This window comes from Heterobasidion irregulare, assembly GCF_000320585.1.
Source record: "Heterobasidion irregulare TC 32-1 unplaced genomic scaffold scaffold_08, whole genome shotgun sequence".
NCBI lineage: Eukaryota > Fungi > Basidiomycota > Agaricomycetes > Russulales > Bondarzewiaceae > Heterobasidion > Heterobasidion irregulare.
The window spans coordinates 1,799,330-1,814,501 of record NW_009258204.1 but is presented as its reverse complement, the minus strand read 5'-3'; the positions used below and the strand labels follow the sequence as shown (position 1 = coordinate 1,814,501).

The window sequence follows — 15,172 nt, the reverse complement described above, 5'->3', positions numbered from 1 at the left end:
GTGCTTTTTTTGATCTGATCTAATTGACTCAACGTGGATTTTAGACGGTTCATAGAGCACAATATTGGGCTATCATGCCTTTGCACTCGACGCTGTACCGCACCGAATTCAATCTGGATCGCCCATCTCATCCACGCTCGCGACCGCTCCTGCTCTCTTCCACCTCCCTCGGATTCGAGCCATCTCTTTGCGCCCTCATTCGTCCCCGAACCACACATCCTTCACCGCTTCACCGACACACATCGCCGTCACATCGATCAATAGCGTTTATCTTACTATCACTATCACCCACCCTCCCCACCCCGCAAATGTACATCAGCCCTGGGCCGTTATTATTTTCTCCTCTCTGTCCTCCCATTCGACTCGACTATCTCCCTTTCCCAGTCTTGAGTTTTCAGGCTCTGGCCTCTCCCGACTCATGACCGTGTCTTTATGCTACTAGTTAGTGAGTAAATTCGCGCACATTCAATCAGTACTTCATATTCCGATATTCCTGCCGTCGCATCCCCGCGTGCGCCACCCCGTCTCGTCCGTTGTATACGCGTACATACTTCTACCATAACAATACTTTCTACTTCGCTGCCTCGAGCCCGCAGCGCAGCGCACCCGCATCCATTACGTTTATCGTCCACACTTTTTACTGCCCGTACCGCTACTTTCAATCATGTTTTACTGACTGATTTAACCCGTTCCTCACTTCCGTCTCCTCCCCCCCGTCTCGACCCTTCGGAGTTTACCTATTTTTCTATTTTCTTTTAACATCCGTTTATCATAGTATACCTGTACAGCTGTGCAATGGAGCTAGTGAGGGGGACTCCTCCGACGTCCTAATCGACATCCTACTAGTGCTGGCTGGGTTTCATACACATCCGTGCGTGTTTGTTGTATTGGTTTATGGATAGAGATGTGTGTACACTAGGCGTCATGGCCACGTTTGCGGTAGAGTATTATTACGCATGTTTGTAAACATCGCTCGTTGATGACTTATGGCATTGTTAATGGCCGAAACGGGCGCCCTGACGGATCACCACGGCTTTGCGGACGTTTCACCTCGTCCGTCCACATCCACATCGACGCCCGCACAGGGACCCAGCCCTACCCCTACCCCTCCTCCCCCTCCTCCTCGGACCTCCCGCCTCGCTTAGACAACACAACAAAAAGGAAAGCGCGCATTTGCGCGGCGCTCGGCCACCTAGGTGGCGTCGCTGGTCTGCTCGCTTCCGCGCACTCGACTCGACTCGCCTCGAACCGAGTCGAATCGGGGTTTATGACGTCCCATTCAGTCCGACGGGGCCTCGTGCCCGCATCAATCGTGCATGAAGCACACAGATATATAATGCGATATCATCGTGATACGGATCGTATCAAACTTTGCGAGCATTCGAGACGCGCGTGTCGCCTGCGTGGGAAGCTGATCGCGGGGGTCCCAGCTGCTGGGGCGGGAGGCTTCTTCGAGCGCCGGCGCTGGGAAGCGCAGCGTGCCGAGGTGGGAGGGAGGGAGCGCGAGGGAGGCTTGGTAAGTGCGGTGCTTGATGCGATACTTACGACAACATGAGAGTTCGGCCGCGCGACGCCATTGGCCGAGTCGCGATTTTCAGCGCTCGGCGGGAGTCGAGCACGCGTTTCCCCGCATCGAGCCAGTCAGGCAGTCAGCGCACCGCTCGCCGGGGCTGCGAAATCGCAAATGACGGCAGATAGAGAGGCGCGGATCGCAGAGGAGGGCAAATCGCGTCAGGCGGTATGCGTGGGCGGAGGCCAGCTGGGCGAGACGCACGGGGATCGAATGGACGCAGGGCTCCGTGCCACGATCAGCGGGGCGCGAGCCCCTGCGCACCCGCGTGCAGGTCAGTGTGTGTGGCGGGCGGAGGCGTCGAATCCTCGCTGCGTCACGCGCGCCGACGCGCCGTGCCGGCAGCGCGCGCTTCGAACGGAGTCGGATTCAGATTCGGGGTTCGGGTTCGGGTTCGGGTTCGGGTTCGGGTTCGGGTTCCAGTCCTGTGCCGCCCCGGGCGAGCGTCAGTTGACGGTGATGGGTGGCTTCCCGACTTCCATTCCCGGGCGCGACTTCGCGCGATCGCTGGGCCAAGAATACGCGACCGTTTCTTGCTGCGGGGGGTTTGGTGCAAGCGACTCGCGCTCGGAGCCTGTGCGAGCGTCGTATTGGAGCACAGGCTGGGGGGTCGAGGGGCCGCGCGCGCACACGGCCGACGAAGGGCTCGTCGTAGTCAGCATCGCACGGGCCCGTATCGTCGTCGCGTCCCGAAAACGCCCAGGCCGCGTCAAGTGAAGCGCATCTGGATCCCCATTCGTCATGTCCGTTAATTGTATTGTCCGACCGTCCGACCGTCCGACCGTCGGCATCGCGGCGCCGAGAGTGGGTGCGTTCGACATATGACGATGTCTTCTGGAGAGATAAGCGAGGCCGCTGCGCTCGTTGAGAACAAGTGACCGGAGGATCGACCCGCTGCCTGATGGCATGGCCGCCGGCGCATGTGCGCGAGGGGCCTCGCGGGGCGCGAGCGTGAGCGTGATTGGAGCATGTTGCAGGCCCCAGGCGCCGCACCGGTCAGCATGGTAAGCCGGACGCGGTCGTCATCCAGGCCGGAGGGGGAAAGGGAGGGAGGACGAGCTGCATGGGGACAACTGGTCGAGCGAGACGGGTGCAGTTGGGAGAAGCAGAGAACAAAGTTTCAGGCGCAGCGCGGTTCTATCCATGATGCACGAGTATCTCAGCCTGTCAATCCGCATCACGCCTCTCAGACCCTCCGACCGACGTGTGACCACGTTTAGGACGCGCTCCCTGGCCACGCAATTGCCACGTTACGAGGACCCGAAGCCGCCACAAGCGCGTGGTGCAGACCGAGCCAGCGGGCGCGCCGACGCCGACGCCGACGCCGACACCAACGCCGACGACTGTGGGGGCCGCCTTCTCGCACCGATGTGACAGCATGCCTACGTCCGCGCTCCCACTCGCGGGTGTTCCGCCCGCGTGGGCGACACGTAATGCACCGCCGCGAATCGTCGACTTCCCACCGCGAATCTTGATCCCCAGGCTTGCCAGAGATTCGCGCGGCGCTGGCACGCTGGATCGGCATCAGCGCGGGAATCCTCGCACCGCGATGACGCCAATCTCGTTGACGTTTCTTGCTCGCGGGCGATGGGAAGATGGCTGGGTCGATGGGTCGTGGGAAGGCCGATCCTGTCATCCCTATGACACATCAGAGGCAGAACAAGAAATGATACGAATTGAGCTGCGCAGAGTTGAGCCTTGACGTCCACAGGCGCGAGTTACCTTCGCACTGGTAGCATGATGCTCAAAGAAGCCCGGGAAGCGCCGGTCAGCGGTCGACACTGCAGTTTCCTCGGAAGAGCGCCTCGGAGCACAGAGAAGCCGGAACTGTCCCCCGCGCGACGTTGGAGCCAGCTCGGCCTCGCGGAATGCGTCTCCGCTGAAATGAGCGCGGGCCGCGCGCACGGATCCCTCCTTCCATATCGCCTCCCTGTCCGAGCGACGAAACGTGAGATCGTGATCTGCGACGCGGAGGTGCTGAAGACGTCGACGTTGGGAACCTCGTGGGCAAAAATACCCGTGCGGTCTTCGAGTCGTCCTCGACACGTTCTCAGACTCGGAGCTTGGAGCTTCGGGGGGCCGCGATGAGGCTGCTCTGGCCTGGAAGAACGTGACGCGGGTCTCGAAATACTCGCTGTGGGGTTCGGGCTTCGCGAAGCAAGAACCGCGTCGCGTGGAAGGCCAGGCGTCAGGCAGAGAGATCGTCCTGCCCGCCAACGCGGGGGGGTGGGTGGGGGGGGGACACAGCGATCAGTGTCGTGAGGTCGGCGCGCTCGGCGTCTGGGGCTGAGATGGTGCTGATGCGCAGCTGCCGCAGGGTGCACAGGCGTTCGCGCGCCGCGATCGAGGCTCATCGCGGCCTGCCCTCTGACTGCTTCCCAGCGTCCGACGCGCCATGCTTCGCTTCCTCGCAAACGCCACAAGACCGCTCTTTTCGGAACATACGACGCCTCCTTCCGCTTTCGCGCAATGAAGCGTGGACACGCACGCACCTTGTTCACTTTCTCTTCTCCTTCGCGGTCCTTCACGAGCCCAAAACACGATCTCGACTGCCACGTCCCCGTCTTCTCTGCCTTCGTCTTCGAGACTCCATTCACCCAACAAAGCACGAAAAGAACCCTCGTGCGCGATATCACGTGTGGCGTCTGTCAGCTTCGTTGAAACTTGATGCCCCGTCCAAGGGAAGCCAACAGAAGCGGAAGCGGTTGGCAGCCTCCGAGCGCCATTGCGCCGCCAGCGGCAGAGCTGATCCCGCGACACATGCATAACTCTATCGTGCGTTGATCTCGCAAAAATGGACAGCACTGTATGCTTATGGAGCAAGCGAGGAGGAGGTTCTGCAGGGTCGTGAGCTGGCGAGGCTCGTATGTTTCTGCTGATCCGTGTTGCTCAGAAAGCGGGAGGAAAGAAGAAGCTCTCTTCATGGCATTTATGACGTAATGTTTGGTAACAGATGAATGAGATCTCATCTTTCTGCTGCGTCTTTGGAGTCGACGACGACCGTACGACTCTCTTTGATTTGCAAAGAGTCCGAAGGGAGCTCCTTCGAATTTGTACGTCACAGAAAATCGAAGGATCGCTTCCGCGTAGCAAGTCCCACATTTGGTATTCCTGGATGCTTCTACCAAGTATAATTTTGGCCGGGTGGGAAAATCTTTCACGTACCACCCCACCGATCCATACTTACATGTGGCCACGAACGGCCTGGGATTTGTACGGTTCCTCCAAGTACAAAATTTCTTCGTCGCTAAGTTTGACATGCACGCCCTCTGTTGGTCGATTAGAACTCGAATGAAGAATACGCGATGCTGGATGCTGGAAGACGCGGACTCACCGATAAGATCGTGAAGGTTTATGAGACTCGTAGGACCAACAACAGGGGCAGAGACGCCTGGTAAAACGATGAAGCAAGGTCAATAAGATCTGCATTCAACGGCTGAACTTGCGGGGACCCCCAGCACACCTTCTTTGGAGCACATCCACGCGAGCGCGACCTGTGCCATGCTGATTCCCCGCTTCTTCGCGAGCTCCTCGACTCTGATATAGACAAGTGGAAGTCGGCGCCCATGTAGGTGTCAAGCGTGCGTATGATGAGACAGGCAAAGATAGCGCACCGGTTAATGATATCGTGAGCGCCCGATTCCGGTGGGAAACCGCGCGCATAGCTGCACAATTGGTGTGTCAGGATACACTCGGTGGCTGAGAAGGGCGACGTACGGATCGGTCTCTGTGCGTTTGGTTTGGCTATTGAGCGGCCGGGTGAGCAGACCCCGGGCGAGGGGCGACCATGGGATGGCACCTACACCGAATAGCTGACGAAGCCGTCAGTCTCGCATGTCTCTCACAGTGCCGGTATATACCTTAAGTGTGGGGAACATCTCACGCTCCTCCTCGCGATAGAGAAGGCTGTAATGGTTTTGCATAGATATGAAGGGGGTCAAGTTGTTCGCAATAGCGTAGCCTTTGGATGAACGTCAGCATCGATTTCAACTTGTCCGATCCACGACGCACTTTGCATTGCATGAACTGCGTATCAGCAAGGTCGCGTCAGCACCGTGAATGCAGAAGGATAAAATTCGAACATTGATAGGCCCAGCAAGAACTCATTCCGATATAGCGAACGAATCCAGCCTTCACGACGTCGTGCAGAGCTTGCATCTAGATCAGGTAAGCCCCCTTTGGCATGTTTCGCACCGCGTGAAAGCAAAAATAGCTTACCGTTTCTTCGATAGGGGTGTTGTTATCGAACCTGTGACCTAAAATAGACTCTCAGAGATATATGACGTACAAAAATAAAGCGGCGACTTGCATTGGAGGACGTCGATGTAGTCAAGCTGGAGTCTCTCCAAGCTCTTCTTCACGGAGTCGAAAATATGCTGGAACCGTGCATCAGCAATGTTGGAAATCTGATGGTTCGAAACCGACCGACCTTGCGGCTAAGGCCCGTCTGGTTGACGTACCCAGCAGCTTCGGGCCTGGGTACATTGATGTAGCTTTCTTGAGGGGTACGTCCAACCACAAAAAATACCTGTTGGAATGATTTCATTATGTTTCATCCTTGTTGACAAAGCTTCTGCACGGGCCTTCGTCATCACAACGATCTCATCGCGAGGAAGGTTCCATTTTTCGATAGCTTTGCCGAGGACCACTTCAGATAGACCATTCGAGTATGTCTGCACAGCGATTCGGTCAAGTCGTATCAATTGCGTTCAGAAAGTGGAAAACGAGCGTACATCCGCAGTGTCGAACGTCTGAATGCCAGCGTCATAACTGAGGTGCGCGATGAACTGTGGTATAGGTGAATGACGAAGTCTTCACTCACGCCGCCTTGATGTGGTTCACTGCCTCCTCCTCGGGTAGCACCCAGCCTTGCCAATTTGGGTCTCCGTATTGCATGGTCCCAAGAATGATCTTGGACACCTTCAAGCCAGACTTGCCCAAACGGACTACATACGCATCATCCCACCGCCGATCAGTGCGCATCACAAAGAGCAGGCAAGATCCTCACCATAGGGCATCTTCTTCGGTGCAACCTTTGCCATTTCGCTCAAAATTTCAGTGGCTCAGCGCCCCTTCAAATCGAATGATAAGAGGAGATTCATTGAATAATGGGATCTGAGCACTTTTATACTTCTGGCCATGGTCATGTGTGTGCAGCTGAATGTGGGAAACATTACCTACGACGTCCGAGATCGGTGGAAGCGGAAACGCACCTGTCAGGCAGAAGCTGAAGACGTCGATGTCATCGCCTCACCCTGACCAGCGCTTACGGCGAGAGGATGGCAGTAGTTGCGTTCAAGATTCTAACAACAGAAAATCCATCATGTGAGTGTCGTTGGGCCTGGCTCCAATGAACTGCGACGCAGAGGGACAAGATTCGTAGCATATATGAAGGTGACGCGATCTGACACGATACGTTTCTGCAGATCTGACTCAAGAACAAGAGGGACACAGAGTGGACTGCGGTCACCTGACTGAATTTGATTTTCACTGAGTTCGCAGTGCTTGCGAGTCAGACGTCGTCGGCGTACACAAGCTGCGGCCTGCCTGATGGCAGAATCTGCAAAACGCTCTCATTTTTGATCCACTTTCGTGTAAACGGACCCGTCGTAGCCGTTGATGCCCCAATAGCGTGTATGGCGTTCATCCTACCGAATGTCGGAAGCTCTGCACGGGATTTCTGCATGCTGGAGCGAAATTTCCTCTCCCATATCAAGCTCGCGCTCTTGCTTCTTTTGCTATTCTCCTCCACCGTTCTGCAGGCACGTTTATCCGGCGTCGATCCGCCAGGTAGCTCCTCTCGTCCTTCAGATACTAGCATAGCACTGGCATCGCTTCAGCTAGCTGCGGCGCTGTGCCTGGTCCTGGGAGGTTTTTGGGAGTACGAGTCCGGGTTCAGAGACATGCGCAACATGAGGGCTTTTCTGGTGTCTACCAAGTGAGTGTCCAGTTCCACTCTATGCGTTCGAGGTGTGTGTTGATGACGTTGGGTTGCAAGACCTCATCTAGCGATCATGACGATTGTATTGGGTGTCGTATTTACGACTTGTATCGTCTTGCTCGCGGATCAGCAAGAAATTGGTTGACGCTATGCTCTGCCCGTCAAGTCTCCCTATACCTGGCCATCATGGAGCCATGTGAGCGGCATTTCCCATTTGTCGTTTAAGCTATGACCTTACTTTGCCGGCAGATTTCAGGAACTGTCTGTACGAGAGCTTGTATGATAGCATTGTACACATCATCCAGGGCTCCAACCTGCACACTAATTTGAAATATTGCTACGGTGCATCAGCGCTTGGATTCGATTTCCCAGTTCGTACACATTGGTCTTCAAAAAGATAGAATGGGTGCTACTTGATTGCAGTGATCTGTAGGAATGTATCGCGCCTCCTGCCTCGTGCCTGTTAATCTCTCCGATTTAGACTGAATGGAGGACCCCTCTGATTGTTACGCGCAGAGCTTGAGGTCGCTGGTGATTTGCTCTCCTCCGTTGAATGATGGATGGTGTGGCTGTAAGGTTGTGTAGCTTCGACGCTGAGCGTAAACCTGTATATTGCGGCATTGCCACTGTCCTACTGTCACTCTCTGGGATGGCACGTTGATCGGAGTATCAACCATGCTAAAAAAAAGTCTGGATGTCGACCCGACGCATCACCGGGATCGCGTCCGTAAACATTCTCTTGAACTTCGAGTTGAACACGCCACTTGAGTGTTTTCACGTCAGATCTCACAGACGCGAAACGTAATGAGCACGTGGGACAATTTAGCAGTCACGCCACGCGAAACTCCCAACGGCAATTTAGTCGGCAGGCTGAACTGCTACCCAAGTCTGTGACCTTCGCTTCCCTTTCCTTTCCCTTCTGACTTGCTCGAGCGGGGGTTCACTGTATTGCCTATATTCCTCTTAATCTCACCTTTATCTCCAATTCACTTCAAATCCAACCCACGACCTTTGTCACGCGATCATGAAAATCAGTAAAAAGATCGAGCAGGCTGCTAAAGACGACAAAGTATGGTGGTCTTTCGAGTATTTCCCACCACGGACCGCGCAGGTGAGTTATATTTCCAAGCATGATATTCCCACTCTGATCAGAGCTTGGTAGGGCTTGCAAAACCTGCTGGATCGTATTGAACGCATGCGGGCGCTTGGCCCAGAGTTCATTGACATCACATGGTAAATTCAATGTCTGACACTTTCGGTCCAGATGCTGACGGCTTCCAGGAACGCTGGCGGACGGACCTCAGACCTCACTTCCGAGCTGGTGAAGACATGTCAGAGTCTCATTGGCATTGAGACCTGTATGCATTTGACATGCACGAACATGCCTAAGGAGAAGGTGGATATTGCGTTACGGGTGAGTCCGATTTTCGATGCATTGGGTGATCTTGGTTATGCTCACAATTGTTTTAAACAGGAGGCGAAGCAGCACGGCTGTGAAAACGTCCTCGCACTCCGAGGTGACCCTCCCACGGGAAAAGACGAGTGGGAGGCTGTCGAAGGTGGCTTCGCTCACGCCATTGACCTCGTTCGGCACATCCGACAAGTGTACGGAGATCACTTTGATATTGCCGTCGCCGGTTTTCCCCAGACCCAAATCCTTCCTGCCGAGGAGCGTGCTCTTGAGATGAAATATCTGAAAGAAAAGGTGGACGCCGGAGTCAGCTTCATTTTCACACAGATGTTCTACGACGTCGACATCTTCATTGAGTGGGTCAAGTCCGTCAGAGAGGCCGGAATCACTATACCCATCGTGCCAGGGATCATGCCGATCCAGACATGGAACGGTTTCCAACGGGCGACCAGCCTTGCGAAGACCAAGATTCCCCAATCGTTCTTAGATGCGCTGGAACCGTACAAGAACGACGACGAGAAGGTCAGAGAGATCGGGACCAAGCTCGTTGCAGACCTTTGCCGGCGCATATTGAAGGAGCCCATCGGCATTCGAGGCCTCCATTTTTATACCATGAATCTCGAGAGAGGTACAAAGATGTTGCTTGAGGAGCTCAACTTCGTCCCGAGAGTGGAGACTATCAAACCCCTGCCGTGGAGACAGGTAACGAGTCCTTCTTATAGACGCAATCAAAGAGTGCTAAACATACATATGTAGTCACTGACGCCCACACGGCGTCAAGAGACTATTCGTCCCATATTCTGGGCGAACAGGACGAAATCTTATCTTTCCCGCACAGAGAATTGGGACGAGTATCCCAACGGTCGCTTTGGTGACTCCCGTAGTCCTGCCTACGGCGAGCTCGATGGCTACGGCGTATGGATCAAGCAGACGGTTGGTCCCATCGTTTAATAATGTACTTCTACCGTTAAATCCGGCCAACAGAAAGAAGACGCACTCGCGCTTTGGGGTCGCCCGGCGACTTTCACAGATATCGCCCATCTATTCGAATTGTTCTGCAAGAAAGAGCTGAGCGCTCTTCCGTGGTCCGACCAGGCCGTGTCGACCGAGACTTCCGTCATTGCTGAGCAACTGGCCAAGATCAACGGGCACGGGTTCCTGACTATCAACTCTCAACCCGCTGTGAACGGCGCGAGAAGCGACGACAAAGTCTTTGGTTGGGGTCCCAGCAATGGCTACGTCTATCAAAAGGTCCGTTCCCCCCCCTCCCCACCGAGACAACTGCATGCATTTGAACGCGTCCGTGAACCCATAGGCATACCTCGAATTTTTTGTCTCCCCAGAGCTGTTGGCAGTCCTGCTTCCCCACATCGAACGAGATCATAGTATCACCTATTATGTCATCAACAAACGTGGTGATCTGAACACCAACACGACATCTGAGGGGCCTAATGCCGTGACTTGGGGGGTCTTTCCTGGTAAAGAAATCGTCCAACCCACAATCGTAGAAGCCATCAGCTTCATGGCATGGAAGGTCTGTATGCTGTCTGTCATCGACAACTTCGATGCTGATATTGCTCTCTATCTGTTCATCCATCTGTTATAGGACGAGGCATACGAGCTAGGTCAACAATGGGCTAAGCTCTATGAAACCGATTCAGCATCCCGCAACCTCATCACCAACCTTATGGACAAACTCTTACTTGTAAACGTCGTTCACAACGACTTCACCAAACCCGAAGCCATCTTCGAACCATTCCTCAAAGCTGGCGCTGAGTTCGCTGCTGCCTCTGCTGCCACTAGCGCCGCGCAACCCGAAGGGCTTCCGAACTGACCGTCTTACTGTCCTTACCTTTTACTAGTTATCATTTCACTCGCTGAGCTCCCCGTTGTATCATCTCACTGCTGATTTCTTTGCTTCCTGTTGTCTGATTAATCGCATCACCGGGTTCAACCCCCGTTGTTCATTGTATTAGGAGTTTTCTCTTCGTCTCACCCGCATTTACGTGTCTTGCCCTTCTTTACACCATCTAGCATCATATCCACACGCATATCTGCATCAACTGCACTCCATTCTACCCATCTCATTATGCATCATCACCCTTGCATCAACTGCTTGCATATACGAGTACATTCTTCTCAATCAGTCGTGCGCTCATCCGCGCTCTAATTACAACAAACTTGTTACTGCAGACCCGTTGATATCTCCAAGCGGGCGAAGGATTCTATGTAAAAAAGTCGATAGATACTGAGAGCAAGGTACAATCATAGAGATTCAAAGCACAAACGCCAACTCCATAACACTACAGTAAAATTATTGGGGGTCATAAGTCTGAAAAGAAGAAATCATTGTTCATGGGGGGCGGTCCTGCCGTCAGTCCACTTGGTATATCCACTTTATCACCAGAAAGATCTAGGGAGGACACAATTCTTCTGCGTCAAAAGTCATCTCGCAAACATTCCGGTTGGACTCACCTAAAAGTTTGATCTTGAGGCCGATTTCGGTCAATGCTGTCACGAAATCAGCGGTCTCGGGCGAGGCGACATGGCCTCCGTCTCTCCTAAGGATGTTCAAGCCATCGGTCCAATCCGCCCATCTCGACTGGTCAGGTGCGATTTGGTCCGCGAGAGACCCCTCGTGGGTGCTCATCAGAGAAAACGAAAGAGGCGAGGCCACTGCGGAAGAGTTGGGCGGGAGATCGCCTGGGACCATATTCGGTGGCGGCGCACAGTTAGCAGTGGCTATCTCACTGATGAGCGAAATATCGATACGCTCCGGGAGGTCCTCTAGCCCATTTCGCACGGGAAACTTGACCTGACTATCCACGTAATGTAAGTACTTGAGACCGTTATCCTGAGGGGCGAAGGTAGTAATGCGCTTCAGTAACGGAAAACAGCCACAACGGATTCAGCGTACCAATCTCATAAAACGCCATGGCCGGATAGGACGGTTGGTGTTAGGCGCGAACACCGGAATGGCGTTCATGAACCAAGCACCCTGGAGGAGGCAATGGATACGTTGCTGACGCACGAACTCATACGACTCCTTATAAAGCTTATTGCGTAGATTTCTTTCCGACATCTCAGCATGGAAGACTGTCACACTGTCGATGTGCTCACCGAACGGGAACCTTGTTCAACGAATCATCCTCTTCCTCCAACTCTTTCATCTGCCTGTCTCTCACAGCTCGGTATTCACAATCAACAAAATCTTGTTCAACTTCATGCAATGGCCGAGCACTTTCGTCTCTTAGCGCGACATTGATCCTGCCCATAATATGAATACGAGAGTGCAGCTTGAAAAAACGATGATCACTCACTGACTACGGACAAGTGCAGAAACACGAGAGAAATCGTTCAGTGCTGCACCGCTTTCGTTCCACATTCGTAGAAAGAAGTTGGTAGCAAGGGCATGAACCTTGTAGAAATTCAGAAAGAATGGCTGGAAGGTCGGTGAGGTTGCATCTAAGATACGAAGGTTAATGTTTCACTAGTTCAGGAAGGATGACGACACACATCCAGGAGCAAATATCGCCCAGTGATCCGACAGCAGCTCGACTACCTCATTCGAAGCCTTGGCCAAAGGACATCTGCGTTCTGGTGGTCGACTGTTCTGTTCTTGAACCACTTTAGAGAAGAAATCAGGATCGTTCTGAACCAAGTGTCGCTAATAGTGGGGGTCAATCTCAGATAAACGATAAAAATGTCAGTCGCAAACCAGACAGTCCAACCCTAGCAGCCCAACTTCCCCAAATTCACGACTCAGATTTTCTGAGCCAAATCCTAATTTTCGCCATTTCAACAAGCCGCCCTCTCCGTCATTTTCTGATTGCAATTTGCTGTTAAACCAGATGTACTCCAGCGCATCGCGATGCGAGCTCTCTGCTTCGGGCTCAACAAGGGCGGTTTTCTTGCGGTAAGTCACCCTTGCTATATTGCCTTGAAAATCAAGGACGCAGGAGGAAAGGTCTTCAATCGTATGTGAGGACATAAGACGCTGTAGGTGAGTTCGACTCTACTTCAGATATGTAGAGAACGAAGATAAAGACGCGACACTGACGATGACAGCCCTTCTTGTATTCAAACGCTCTAGCTTCTCGATGAACTCCCCCCACCATGTGTCGGTCGCGTGTGCTAACAACGAGTTGATCAACATCATACTGACGGTAATACGTATCAGCAACGAATAGTCACATCCTATATCACGATAGACAACGGAACGAGGTTCAATCAATGCTACTGACCTATAAAGAGCCAGCGCTGTATCTGCACTGCCCAGCCTGCTGACCACGGTCTCAAGCAGACCGGGTTCCTGCTTCATCTGATCGAACACGACATCAAATCCATATCGATAGACGGATCCCGGAGAAAGAGTGGGGGGATTCCGACTAGAGCTGGCAACCAAGGGTCCTGGAGCGCTTATCGGATCAGCCTCTACGAGTCTCTTGAGAATTGCGGTCGCTGGTCTGCAGACGTTGATGAGAGACTGTGGGGAAGAAAGGATCTGGACGACTTTGAGGATGAAAGCATCGTTGAGATTGTCCCAACCGTAATCCAAATCCATCAAGTGCTGCATGGCTGTCAGGGCATACTAGAAGAACAGATTGGTGCCTATGTGAAGGGATTTGTTGATATCTGGTGAAGGGGGAAAGCGTACTGCGAGGGTATTGCCGTGGGAGGCATTGATAATATCTATCAGCATGTGAACCCCATCACGGTTGAGAAACTCTGTTGCGAACTGTTGTTCCTATAGCGTGAAACCTTCAGCATCGGCATGTTTCAAAGGAACAACGAATTGCTTAGCGCACCCGACTGAACTTCTGGAGCGAGAAGAGCGTCATTCGGAAATTCCTGTCATCGCGAATGGTCAACTTCTCCACGATCTCAGCAGCTTCCATTGCTGGGGAGCTGACGAGTCTGAAGACGTGTGAGTGAGCCCATCAAGAGAACACTGCTCATTAAGGATCATGGAGATACACATGATATAATGACGCACTTCAGATTGGACTTTGCCTTGATTTTCTTCCTCAAGTTATCATTCGTGACCAACTCCCCCTCCTCATCTCGAAGCGCATAATTGGTCGAGGGCTCATTGACTTTGAGGTTCACACAAAGTTGTGACACGACGTCGGCCACGCTCACCGTGGGGTCAATACGCGCACGTAGAGTTACACCATTCTTGGTAGTGACGCTGTTTGTTGGTATGAGCCCCGTGGACCTAGTAGCCGTGGCGCCGTTCGTAGTGGGAGCAGGCGGTCGATGGCGTGAGCTCTCACCATTCAGACCTTGATTGTTCGACGGCGAATGAGACATGAGCTAACTATTAATGAGTGATGTCGCGAGGCAAATATCAGGATTTGAGAAGGAGGTGTCCAATGTGACGATGGCGAGGTGCGTAGATGTAGTCTGCAAAGAGGACGCGACCGAAGAATGAGCTCAGGTGCAGGACAGTGAGAAAGAAAGCGAATCAGATTATGCGAAAATAATAACGTCTTGTGCCAATTTTCATCCAAGAAAACGACTCTGACTGACGTGCAAATGTCGAAATGGTTCATCGTGAAAAATGATACATGATCTGGCGATACTCACAACTGTTGGTAGGGCTTGGCTTCAATAACCTCACGAAAGCTCGGGTCTAAGTGTGATAGCAAAGGTATCTGTGAGAAAGAAACCTGATCAGCTCGGGTCCAACGCATCGAGAAGACACATAGAATCAGATAAAAGCGAAAATGATATCGTCCTGCACGATTTCTCAAGAAGAGAAAGATGCTCTGACTGACGTGCAAATGTCCATATGGTTCATCATGAACGGAGAGATAAATAGAAGGACCTACAAGTATGAGCTGTGTAGAGAAGATTTTAGAATGCTAGACAAAGTCTAGAAAGACTATGAAATGGAGGATGTGAGCTGTGTGCTGTGATCGAAGGAGCGACGGCCACAAGAAGAGGTATGAATCGAATCAAACGGAAGCTCATCCTCAGTCACCACTAGAGATCCGGGAGAGATGATTGGGCGAAGACTCACCAGGTCTATCCTCTTGCCCTATAGCTCCTAGAACTTCCAGGAAAAAAGTCAAGAAGAAAAAAATTATATACAGATGCAGATGGGGTGTGAGGGGCGAAAAATGGCGAGGGCGCCAAATGGGAAGCTCTCGGGCAGTGCAGCAGCGCTTGACACAGCAATCGAGCTATGAGATGTAGTGCAAAAGATGACAGGAAAGACGGGGATTGATGGCAGAAGGAACCACTC

At 52.9% G+C, this 15,172-nt stretch overlaps 5 protein-coding genes across 5 annotated transcripts; 3 read left to right on the top strand and 2 right to left on the bottom strand.

Moving 5' to 3' along the window:
- Nucleotides 1-979: 979 nt before the first annotated feature.
- On the top strand, nucleotides 980-2,287 carry HETIRDRAFT_453670 (uncharacterized protein; the record flags this gene model as incomplete). Its single annotated transcript, XM_009551160.1, has 2 exons — nucleotides 980-1,516; nucleotides 1,586-2,287. The coding sequence occupies 2 exons, from the start codon at nucleotides 980-982 to the stop codon at nucleotides 2,285-2,287; spliced, it is 1,239 nt and encodes a 412-aa protein (XP_009549455.1).
- A 2,181-nt stretch (nucleotides 2,288-4,468) lies between these two features.
- Nucleotides 4,469-6,646, bottom strand: akr4 (Aldo-keto reductase 4). Its single transcript, XM_009551159.1, has 15 exons — nucleotides 6,579-6,646; nucleotides 6,393-6,516; nucleotides 6,304-6,340; nucleotides 6,154-6,243; nucleotides 6,000-6,098; nucleotides 5,880-5,946; nucleotides 5,789-5,826; nucleotides 5,653-5,728; nucleotides 5,582-5,596; nucleotides 5,431-5,531; nucleotides 5,288-5,382; nucleotides 5,185-5,235; nucleotides 5,034-5,107; nucleotides 4,905-4,961; nucleotides 4,469-4,839 (listed from the first exon to the last, which is right to left on the bottom strand). Exons 1-15 carry the CDS (start codon nucleotides 6,610-6,612, stop codon nucleotides 4,754-4,756), a joined length of 1,044 nt encoding a protein of 347 aa, XP_009549454.1. The 5' UTR covers nucleotides 6,613-6,646; the 3' UTR covers nucleotides 4,469-4,753.
- Nucleotides 6,647-7,206: 560 nt separating this feature from the next.
- Nucleotides 7,207-7,635, top strand: HETIRDRAFT_247845 (uncharacterized protein; the record flags this gene model as incomplete). Its single annotated transcript, XM_009551158.1, has 2 exons — nucleotides 7,207-7,508; nucleotides 7,569-7,635. Coding segments are annotated over 2 exons (369 nt in total), but the record flags the coding sequence as incomplete, so codon positions are not given.
- Nucleotides 7,636-8,379: 744 nt separating this feature from the next.
- Nucleotides 8,380-11,113, top strand: HETIRDRAFT_445887 (uncharacterized protein). Its single transcript, XM_009551157.1, has 8 exons — nucleotides 8,380-8,622; nucleotides 8,674-8,744; nucleotides 8,793-8,925; nucleotides 8,986-9,624; nucleotides 9,679-9,855; nucleotides 9,907-10,173; nucleotides 10,238-10,456; nucleotides 10,529-11,113. The coding sequence occupies exons 1-8, from the start codon at nucleotides 8,536-8,538 to the stop codon at nucleotides 10,754-10,756; spliced, it is 1,821 nt and encodes a 606-aa protein (XP_009549452.1). The 5' UTR covers nucleotides 8,380-8,535; the 3' UTR covers nucleotides 10,757-11,113.
- HETIRDRAFT_64522 (uncharacterized protein) lies at nucleotides 10,996-14,997 on the bottom strand. Its single transcript, XM_009550526.1, has 15 exons — nucleotides 14,948-14,997; nucleotides 14,757-14,837; nucleotides 14,512-14,579; nucleotides 13,919-14,449; nucleotides 13,731-13,839; nucleotides 13,580-13,669; nucleotides 13,167-13,513; nucleotides 12,983-13,082; nucleotides 12,641-12,919; nucleotides 12,439-12,589; nucleotides 12,243-12,387; nucleotides 12,043-12,189; nucleotides 11,840-11,993; nucleotides 11,398-11,776; nucleotides 10,996-11,335 (listed from the first exon to the last, which is right to left on the bottom strand). Exons 4-15 carry the CDS (start codon nucleotides 14,233-14,235, stop codon nucleotides 11,247-11,249), a joined length of 2,307 nt encoding a protein of 768 aa, XP_009548821.1. The 5' UTR covers nucleotides 14,236-14,449; nucleotides 14,512-14,579; nucleotides 14,757-14,837; nucleotides 14,948-14,997; the 3' UTR covers nucleotides 10,996-11,246.
- Between the last annotated feature and the right edge of the window lie 175 nt (nucleotides 14,998-15,172).